At 36.5% G+C, this 11,469-nt stretch overlaps 2 protein-coding genes across 2 annotated transcripts; both read right to left on the minus strand.

The window, feature by feature from the left end:
- Nucleotides 1-115: 115 nt before the first annotated feature.
- hoxb6b (homeobox B6b) lies at nt 116-1,261 on the minus strand (the record flags this gene model as incomplete). Its single annotated transcript, XM_079846300.1, has 2 exons — nt 116-369; nt 841-1,261. The coding sequence occupies 2 exons, from the start codon at nt 1,259-1,261 to the stop codon at nt 116-118; spliced, it is 675 nt and encodes a 224-aa protein (XP_079702426.1).
- An 8,015-nt stretch (nt 1,262-9,276) lies between these two features.
- On the minus strand, nt 9,277-10,305 carry hoxb8b (homeobox B8b; the record flags this gene model as incomplete). Its single annotated transcript, XM_079845429.1, has 2 exons — nt 9,277-9,596; nt 9,882-10,305. The coding sequence occupies 2 exons, from the start codon at nt 10,303-10,305 to the stop codon at nt 9,277-9,279; spliced, it is 744 nt and encodes a 247-aa protein (XP_079701555.1).
- Between the last annotated feature and the right edge of the window lie 1,164 nt (nt 10,306-11,469).

The raw sequence follows: 11,469 nt of genomic DNA on the forward strand, positions 1-11,469 counted from the left end.
AAAACTTATTAGGTAGTTTTTTCTTGTTGGAAAGACAAGCACTTATTAATTCAAACTACAGGCTACATGATATGTACAATGTTTCCAGGGCTTCATCATAAGCTGCCTTTAACATTTACTCCGCCTTTCCACCATCCTCCTCTTCGCTGCCCTTTGCGGAGTTCATCACTTTATTCTCCTTTTTCCATTTCATTCTACGGTTTTGGAACCATATCTTTATCTGACGTTCCGTCAAACAGAGAGCGTGCGATATTTCAATTCTTCTCCTTCTGGTCAAATATCTGTTAAAGTGGAACTCCTTTTCCAGTTCAAGAGTCTGAAACCGAGTGTAGGTTTGACGACCCCTGCGGCCAGTGCTACCAGGCATTCCTGTCAAAAAGGTGAAAGAAAGACATAGGTCAACATCCAGTAAACATACAAACAGGGCAACGTAAATTATAAAAGAGCACTGCTACAGTCGTCACCATTATCATTATTAGGCTACGAAGACGGTTATTACTGCAGTGACATCAGATTTGACATATGCGTTTTATCCACACGTGAGACAAGTATTTATTTTTTTATTTTTAAGAAACTTAAAAGTCATTCAGTTGAGCGTATCTTACTCCAATAGATAGCCTAATAAAAATTTGGAAGACTTTACGCTTATACTTTACGGTTACTAAAAAGCGCAATATCCAGGGTGCGCTACTGCATCCGTTGGCAATTTAGTTAACCTGGGTATAACTTTCTCTAAAGACTGCAGACTATAGTAGGCTCTCTCTTCTTTTTATATGTTGACAGAGACTCGTAGTGAAAAGTAGTGACATGCAAAACTGAGAAATGGCAAGCGTGTCTTACCGTTACACGAGTTCATCCTCTGCATCCACGGGTAAACCGGGGTACACGGTTTGTCTTCACTGTTAAAATATCTCTCTGTACCCTGCTCAGTGCAGTCCGTCTTGCACTGGTCCTGGGTTAGGACCAGCGAGTCTTCCAGACCTCCGATAGCGCACGAGCGGTCAGCGGTTCGGTAAATGCCGGGTGTTGTGTAGTCACAAGCACTGGTGGAACCGCTTCTTCCAAAAACGCCCCCAGCTTGCTGGTAATACGAGGAGGTGTAAACCTTGTCCTGGACATTGGTAGCTCCGAACGTAGCGCTTGGATAATGTCTTAAAGGATCTGTATATCCAGAGGAATATAACGGTATCTGACCCAAGAAAGAGTCCTGTCCTCCGGGTAGGGACACGGGAAAAGTTGAGTTGACGAAATAGGAACTCATGGGGTGGCCAGTGTTATTGTCCGAGTGTTATGATTTGTTGTGTTTTATAGTCCAAGTGGTTTTTGCCATTACTTTATCTGAGATTTGGTTTTAGCCGAAGGGGGGTGGCGAGGTGCCAATCTGAGACCGCGGGGAAACGGACCAGCTGATCAGTGCCTGACCAATCCTGAGCACTTCTAGCAGGATAACGTGTGGTGGGGGCCCTCTTGTTGCACAGAATGGAATCCCCAGGGCATATCAAAACACTCAGACGCAAGTGTTTTTCTCCGTTTACAGCAAAAAAGAAAATAAATTCTAAAATGCGATAGGCCTAATATCAATAAACAATTACTTAATGGAGTATGTGGTTAATAAAAAAATAATTAACCTGGCACATTTTTCTATTTTTTAACGAAATATTCAGCAAACCTAAAACAATGTGTGCAACTGCACGTCATTTTCATTTCGACTGTCTTCATTCAAAAACGTCCAATGCTCAACATTTTGAAAATCTGTCAGACATCGTGGCTCAATTCAGGTGCATGAGAGAATTTCAGAGAAGCACAAACGGACTCTTACTCTCCAACACGAACTTGTACTGACCTTTACCCTCTTTAGCCTAATACCGCATCGCTGTTGCAACAGCGCGTCCTCTTGCTGTATATATATATATATACAAAAAAATAAATAAATAAAAACCCAGCACAGATTGGACACAGAGACAACTTGACAACAATACGCTAATTTACGTTTTAGGAAGATTGTATAACTTGTGCGCATTTTCAATAGGCCTTCCAAATAATTCCAAACAATTAAAAAAATTCTATCTATCTATCTATCTATCTATCTATCTATCTATCTATCTATCTATCTATCTATCTATCTATCTATCTATCTATCTATCTATCTATCTATCTATCTATCTATCTATCTATCTATCTATCTATCTATCTATCTATCTATCTAGAATGGCTTTGAAGTTGAATATAGAAATATTATGTAATTTTCAGATGTGCAACATATTTAGTGAACTCAACATGAAAACCTGCTTCAGCAACACATTATGTAATCACAGTGGACACACTAAAACAAGCTATTTTCCCACTATATCAATAAAAAAATTGCATTAATGGTAAATAAAAACATACAGACTCAATACACGATAAAAAAAAAATAGGCTACACCTAACCCTTCCATTTTAAATCCAGTCCTGCCCATGTTGTCCTTTGTTGTCGTCTTGTTTGAAAGAGACAACGTCAAAGTTAAGTTATAGCCTAACACAATTACAGGACAGGTTTACATTTTATTTGCAAATTGTAATGTCTAGTGCCCTTGAAATATTAAAAAAATAAATAAAAAACAATTTAATAAATTAGACATTCTTTGAATGGAAATATTTATATAATTAAGTTTATAACAGCTAAGCATTAGTTAAGGCGAAATGAAACCTCTCTAGCTAACCATTAATCACTATTCTGTTTTGTAAATTAATAAAAATTGATCTTTAGATGTATTATTGAATATCGATGGGTTGCAGAACGTAAGTAGCCATACTCGATGACGTTATTGTTGAGAGTTTATCCCTCGGAAGGAGGCTGGGACTTTCTCGTATATTCTTAAGACTGCCGCGATTCTTTTGCCGTTATAATTCGAATAATATTAAATGTCTGATGAAGTAGCCTAAATGTCAGGCATGAATTTAGTTTTCCCTCACCCTCTGACAGGATACAAAACTTTCTTTCCGTATTACATATTGTATTATTATAGCCTAAACCCACAAAGAAAGAAAGAAAGAAAGAAAGAAAGAAAGAAAGAAAGAAAGAAAGAAAGAAAGAAAGAAAGAAAGAAAGAAAGAAAGAAAGAAAGAAAGAAAGAAAGAAAGAAAGAAAGAAATGTTTATTAACGAGGACATTACACAATTTCAATGCAAGGTCAATTTCTAAGAGCAGAGAAATATAAAATAGTGTTAAATAATCAAGAGTAACAAAGGCTATTAAATATTAGACCCAAGGCATAACCATTGCCAAACTGCATTTGTCGATTAGGCTACTTGCACATTGTAGACGCACATGTAAACATAGTGTAGGGATGCTAGAGGTCTTTGAGTCAAGTCAGATCACATGCAGAGAACACCCAAACACAGACACTGAATTTCACCACAGTTACCCAATCTCGTCACTAGATGACATCACAGAGCAAGAATTGAGAAAAGGTGTGCTTATTCAGCGATACACCAGAACGATTTCCCATTTGATTGGAAATCAAAATCAAACATTATTTTGGATATTCAGATTCAGAATGACCAGATTATCTAAACAAAAATAAAGCTGTTGCAAAGTACTGCAACTTTGTTTCCTCCCCAAAAAAAAACAAAGACCCAACGTCAATTTAGAAAGCTGTTGATGCTTTGGGACAAAATCGTCCTCACAAATGCCCTCAAAAACATGAACCCTTCAATAAGGAAGGGAAAATGTCAGGGTTTGAGCAAATTCCCAGAAACATAAACAGCAGAAATAACAATGACTAAAACATCTAACTTTTACATCCAACTTACAGCCCTTAATTAAAAAATATATATATATCAGAAAATGTCTTAGCAAATTACAGTTATTATGGGGCATCGCCTTTGCTATTAAGAGACTCATTAATGCTGATTTGTAAACTCAAAGTTAATGTAAATCCCATAATAATCATTTGAATGCAGCGGCCATCTTGCTACTCTGTAAATAATACTTATTTTAAGCATATATTGTTAACAAATAAAACAGTCAACATTTTAAAACCATCGATACAAACAGGCCTTTTTGCGACATGTCGATCTTTTTAAACCGTCTTACGACGCCTAAAGAGAACTGCAACTTAGCCTACTGCATGTTCATACCAGTTCTTACCTAATTGAATGATCTATATTTAAGCTGTTTGTGTTGTTATACAAAATACATGCTCAATAAGATGATATTGTGCAAGGAAATCTGGGCACAACGGTTTGCATCATGACATCGCAGGAATAAGTGGAGTAGCCTACAGAAGCCTATAGGTTCAGTCCTACCTTTCCTTTCCCGTTCATCACCGCTTCAGTGGAATGATCCAAAACAATCACGCAGATTCGTCTGTTAACCAGGATCTCATGTCGTATTTTAAGACCGACATAGCTAAAACTTGACAAATTGGAGAAGAATGAACTAAGGTCCTCAGTGAATTTTGACCCTTGCACTCTTAGCTGATGTGAAAATGTAAAGACGCTTCGTACTAGCGTGACGTCGAGCTTTCCATCCATATTAACGCACGCGATTCGCCCAGCTCAAGAGAATTTGTCTTTCCCTCTGCTTTAACGAAACGTAAAAACATAAAGGACAGAGGTGCTACTGACTGCGCCCTGACCAAAAGAATGCTGCATTATAGCCACTTGGGAAATCATAAAAAGTTCATGTTCACAGAGAGCTGCTCACGTGACCCCTGTCAGCCAATCCGCTGGCAGAACCACACATAAAGTTCTATCACAAAGTTGTAAATTTTCATAAACAGCTGTGAGTTTATTGCTTTGCTTCAGCAGCAACTCGGTCGCCGCCATCTTTATTCGTTAAAAGAGAAAAAAGCTCGAAATCACTTCATTAACAGCCAAAGATATAGGTTGCACAATTTTTTGAAGATGAAGAATTAAGTCTATTAGGCTACAATTGTATATTTCAGTTTTATAGATGGTTCTAAGTCCAGCTACACAAAGGTTTTGCAATGTGTATAACTAAACACAATGAAAATGTAACGAAATTTAAAAGAGATAAGAAAAAAACGATTTCAATTTATATAAATATTATCTCCTTAAAAACTGAAATAGCCCAATTACACTAAAACGAAAGAGCACCATTCCTTCTTTCTCAATGGTGTGCGTTCTTTTGTCAGGTGACTTTAAGACAAGAATAGACAAATGGAACGTGAAAGCTTTTTACAGCACTAAACATGCGTGGAGGAAAGAATTGCTTCCTGTATCTACGAACAAACACTTATTTCCGACATTTATTGGGGCAATAAAACAGTATAACCCAAAAGTGACCGAGCATGGTCTGTAGGTTATACCTCGAGAAGGCAATGCTCTTGAAGATCAGCAGCGCATGCTGTCCAAAAAAGGCCCCAAAAGCAGCATACAAGGTATGCATTCAGAATTATTTTCATTTCCGTTTTTAGCGTTTAATAGCCTACATCTACACTGTATCCACTCGTTTAACTATATTGAGATACAACTCAACAAGCATGTATTTGAATTTGTATAGAAAGCAACGTTTTTGTTTAATAGACTGATAAAAATAAAATATAGAATCAAATTCTTAATAATTTGGGTAGTTTAACAAACCCTATGAATTCCGTGTTTTTCGTTATTGTATTTTTTAAAACTTAATAATAATTGTATCCTCATAATATAAGCGTATCCATCTGTTATGTTTTTGAAATTAGTCGTTTCTATTGTACCCAGTCTTTATCTTACCTTACACGAGAAGAGTAAGATAAAATCAGATGGCATAGTCTGAGAATTATATTGAATATGGAATGTAGCTTAATATAATTTAATGACGCATTATGAACGATTCTAAATTTACTTAAATTCGTTAACTGTATATTTTCTTTGTTTTACTTACAAATTATTAGGCCTATACAATTTTTTATTAACAGGAAAATGTAAAGCATGGTTCTGTTAATAAGCCACGCGCTAGGGATTTGAGCCAACAGAAAACATATATAGCCTATATATCTATATATATATATATATATATATATATATATATATATATATATATATATATATATATATATATATATATATATATATATATATTATATATATATATATATATATACATATAAATATATATAGGCTACACACATACACACACACACCACCGTTCTCTGAGAAGAGAATAATAGACAAATGTAATACATACGTGTACGCGTAATATATTTACAAACAGTCTTTTTACATTATACACACCTTCAAACGTATTCTCGTCAATAACATCGTCAAATAATCTTGTTTGCCCACATGGGATCAGATGAAAGGCCCTACGAAGTGTGGCATAATATGTTGGATTTTTACTTCACTTTTGTATAAATATAGGATTACATTACAACTGAAAAAAAAATAATAATAATCAGTTGCTCCCGTGAGATTGTTTGAGATTGTTATCTTGATATTCTCATAAACGTAAAAATAGGCTTTGGCTTTTCATAATGGATCAAAACTTCACAAAATATCTGATATAATTATAATATTAATGGTACATTTAAAAATAATAATAATAATTGTTATATATGTATATATAAACAATGTGTCGTGCTGCACAACACTTAGGCCTCCCTTTAAGCCTGAACGCTAACATTTTCTTCCGCATATATAGTCCAGCAGGCCTCAATATTCGTTTTTTCTTTAAAAATATTGGCTTTTAAAAGGTTTGATTTCAAGATGTCTCCATGCCTTGCTCATATAAAAAAACAACGAAATACACTTGAATACAATTTAAACCATTATAAAAATACAATTTATATTTAGCATAAAGAGCTCTTCTTATTCCGAACTGGTAGCTCCTTGTTAATATCAAAACTAGGTTTCATATTTTGTGGACACATGCACAAAAAATAAAGTTTCCTGCATTATGGTTCCCTTATAGACTATATTAAGAACCATATGTGTTGCTGGCTATATTGTTGGATGCTTTATCGTTCTTTGGAAGTTAAAAAGTTTCTGATATTACATTATATGTCTGTACAGCTCTTTAATTGGATGTACGGCTTAATAACGTTAAGTTCGATTCAGCAGATAATCAACTTGCATTGTTGTTTTAAAATAATGATAATTCCTATGACATGCAGGCCTGCATTTTACTTTAGATAATGTTTTGATAAAAGAATAGCATGCAACATTCATAGTCCCATTATTTCGCTTTCTCTTTTGCAAAGGTTTAATACGGCCTGTAGGCCATAGTCTCTCTTTTTCTAGAATATTCAAGATCCGTCTGATTCGTGCACTGCTCAGTGACCGGCTCATTTTTACACGAATACAAATGCAGATCGCATTTTGCCAAAATAACGGAATTGGTATCCATCAAAATTCGTCAATTTATAATTAATGTTCAATTCTTCAACAAAACGACCATATCAATACAATAGGCCTACAATATAATTTGCAAACATTTTGGCTTGTATCCCTTTTAACTATTTGATTTCTTGAGTTAAAATTAAGGAGAAAGAAGCATTAAACTGCTATCAAACCATTCTTGTTGTTCTGTATATTGAGGTGAATGTAGCATATTCTCGGCCTTTTCAACTTCAATTAGAATTCAGATAAATATAACTGTCTTTTTACGTTGTCATTTGGTATGTATTTCGTTTTAAATGATAGATCAATGATAATGGATAATGACAATACTTTTAGGTCCATTTTTAGGACGACATAAAACGGAAACAATCACCTAGTTGATATTTTTATTTCAACTAATGCAACGAATATATCATTTTAAATACATTTCAAATCACATACCAGAGTATATTACACACCACATTTATAGACCAGAGTGTACACAGAGAAGAGCTCCGAGAAGTTCACTAGGCTTATTTAATCTCAGGCAATGATTGTCCTAGACTGAAGGCAGCCAAACGCTCTGAAAGAAAGGTAGCACAATTAAGAGGCATCTGGCACTTGCTGTTCATAAACGACGAGACAGAGATTGAGACCAGACTGCTCGGGAATCCAACCAGAGTCATAAAAGCCTGTAAACGGCCTGCATGAAACGAAGTGCTCATATTGAACTTTTGGCTTGGGGTCAAATGGTTTTGGTTCTACACTTGTTGTCGATATATACGTGATAGGTAAATTAGAAAAAAGTATACAGGGTTTAATATTTGTTCATTAATATCATTGCTTGCTTATTATGGGTTTAAGCGTAACTCATTAGTTAGGCTACTTTAAAAGATCCTCAGATCCAACACCTTTGAAACTTTTTACTAGACAACTATTGGCCACCCATTTTTATTGCAATCCCTCTCATATGAGAGAAAGTGAAAGATTATAGGGCCCTTTTTTAACATTTGTGATTGTTTATGCGATTACTGGTTTACAATATAACCTACTTAATTTAGTTTTTTTATATTGATTTACAACTTACTTATTATGGGATTGATTCACAAATTATGATATTGATTTGCAATCTATGCTACTTCATTTTATTTGAGAATCAATTGAGGATTTTCAGTTACCGGCAACAAATAAAATAAGTTACATTATTAGGCTATTCAGGTTGTGAAGTGTGACAAAAAAAATGTGTGTGAAGAAGAAGAAAAAACCTTTTATTAAAGGCAATCCAGCTGAAGGGGGGAAAAGAACAAAGGCGACGAAGGGATTCTTTTCTCATATTTTATTGTGGCTTCTTTCAGGAACCACTTCCAGTCAAAGACAATAGAAAATACAATAGAACAGTGCTTCCACGGAACTGCAATATCAAATATTTACACAGCATTTTAAGAATAGCATTGTGCGTTTGAACCATCCCCATCTCAGGAACGCATAACGCATGGATACACTGACAAAATGATTGACGCAATGACCCATATATTAGGTAGTTCGGTTGTAGATTTGTAAACTTTAATAATCATTTTTCGAGCAGTAATTGACAACTACAAAAAGTGCATTTTCTTACAGTAAGAGATACAGTAATGCACTCACTAATGCTGATTCCTCACCCATGTTATAAGCTGTAACAAAGTTATCTTGGATTGTGTAGGCTACTCATTTGAAGATAGGAAATAGACGCCATGCAGACCATATCCTTCTCCTCATATGCCCTCACTGCAACAGTAACCTCAAGAGTAATCTACGTGAGGACAAACACACCAAACCTTACAAACTGGGATTGAGTCAGCAAAACATAAAAAGCGGAAATGACCACTGTTGTAAAACAGAAATGCCTCATGAATGGAATAGCCTTTGCTTGTCGACAGGCGTCATTTTGAACCTCAAGCTTGCAGTGATGGCTTTCTTTTCAGTCAACAGACTATTTAGAATTACTGGAAGTCTCCGAGTCATCTTCTCCTGATGTGTGTTTTTCGGATACCTGGCTCCCCTCTTGACTCTGTTTCTCAATTTCCTCTTGTTCCGATTTGCTGCTGGGAAACTTGTCTTTGTTGTGTTCTTTTTTCCACTTCATGCGCCTGTTCTGAAACCAGATCTTCACCTGCCTCTCGGTGAGAGCCAGTGCGTGAGATACTTCGATGCGCCGCTTGCGGGTCAGGTAAGGGTTGAACAGGAACTCTTTCTCTAGTTCCAGCGTCTGGTAGCGGCTGTAGGTCTGCCTGCCCCTTCTCCGGCCGGTAGCTATGGAGAAAAATAAGCGTTATTTCGAGTGTTTGTTTGATTGATCATAAATCTAGCTCTGTAAATGAAATAAAACAACAAAGTCTTAAAACTCTCACAGTGTCTATTCATTGGCATTAAACAATGTGTACGGAGCAATCCGGATTTTCTTAAGGGGTGTTAATTCCTCACTAATCCATAGGTGCCATAAAGCGTTTAATTGGGGGTAATAAGTAGGCCTACCATTGTCTACAGTGTTTTATGTGGGACTGTAACAAAGTAGGTGTTTCTCTTCACTCGTCTCACCTTGTGGTCTCATCCATGGGAAGAGCTGCGCTGTGCACGGTTCTGCACTTTCCAAATCATCCCTGATACTGTTGACCTTTAAATTACAATCCCCAAATTGCGTAAAATCCGCGTCCGGTGCGCTGAAGAACGACTGTCTCTGTAAAGTGTCCTGGCCCAAGATGTTCCCCGTGGCATCTCCAGAGTAAGCTACTGCGCACGGGTTCTGTTGGTAAGACGCGTGGGAGAACGATGATGTACCGTGGTGGTAGAATTCCGGGAACTGAGCCGCGTGCTGAAACGCAGATCCTGTGTTGTGGCCGTACAGCACAGATGGTCTGCCTCCAAGATCCGGCGCGTACCCTGAGCAATCATAGTAGTTGGAGCGCAGAGAATCGCCTCCTTTGAATTTAGTGAAGAGGGAATTGACGAAGTAAGAACTCATTGCTTGTAAAAAAAAAATCAACTCCCCGAAAAGGAACTTTGACAACTGTTTTGAGATCAAGCGGTCCCTGGATGAATAATACTTTTGAGCAAACGCAGGCCTATTATTACAATAAAAATTAATTCATCCAGGTGGAAATTATATGCATAAAATGTCGTAAATATTCATGCAAACAAATGTTTCCGTAGCGGCACCCACATGACTCCTTAGTGATGGTCCCCGAGCAATAAATAGTTTTCCTTTTTTACTCTCTTTGATAGTGAGTTGCATTTCATACGAGCGTCAGTTATTGATTCCTTATATCATTGGATGGACTCGCCATCTCCAAACAGACAAAGCGCGATGTTGTGATAGGAAGAGCAGGAGAGACTGAAAAGAGGAGATGAAAAAGGGGAGAGAGGGAGTTCTTGGGGAGGTAGAGGGGAAGGCGGAGTAGGGCTGTTATTGGTAAACCATTTCAGTGCCAGAGAGCACATGTACACGACAAACGAAATGTTTCCAGTGGGATAACAAAACTAGATTTATTCAGGTCCATCGTATGATGAAAAATATACCACATTTGTAATTACATTAATGTTTGTTTTGATGATTAAGATTGGGGTTGTGTCCTTAAGTCTAATGCAATGTAGGCTACTGAAATTCCGTGCTTAGGAAACGTTGTAAGGATATTTTTGTTTAAAAGTTAAGGATTTTTATCAGTAAACTCAGAGAAGAAAAGACCACCCAAGTTTACACCAAACTTGCATGTCACATCAGAAAAAGTGAGAGAGGGGGTACTTTTAATATCAGGGAATTTATGTATAGGCCTAATTGTTTCACAAGCTTCTCATTTATATCTGAGAATTAAAGGTTAAAATAAGGTCAAATGATTATTATTTTTTATTTTTTGTAAAACGAATAAGGATCTCTCCAGGTTAGACGGGATTGGCGAGTTGTCCTGTCTGCTTTTGGAGTAACACTGCCATCGTGTGGTGAACATTGTAAATTCACTCGAATTCATTCAAGGATGACAAAGAAGAATCTGCGTGTCCACAATGGGAGATAACGCAATCATTTTAACGAATCCTCGCGCACAAAAACACTCAACTAATAACATTGTTTGCGTTTAACTGTATTATTTTCTTGGCATATCGAAGAACAAAAATATGTTTGAGTGTATGCTAT

This window comes from Gobio gobio (assembly GCF_949357685.1).
Source record: "Gobio gobio genome assembly, chromosome: 20".
NCBI classification, from domain to species: Eukaryota; Metazoa; Chordata; class Actinopteri; order Cypriniformes; family Gobionidae; genus Gobio; species Gobio gobio.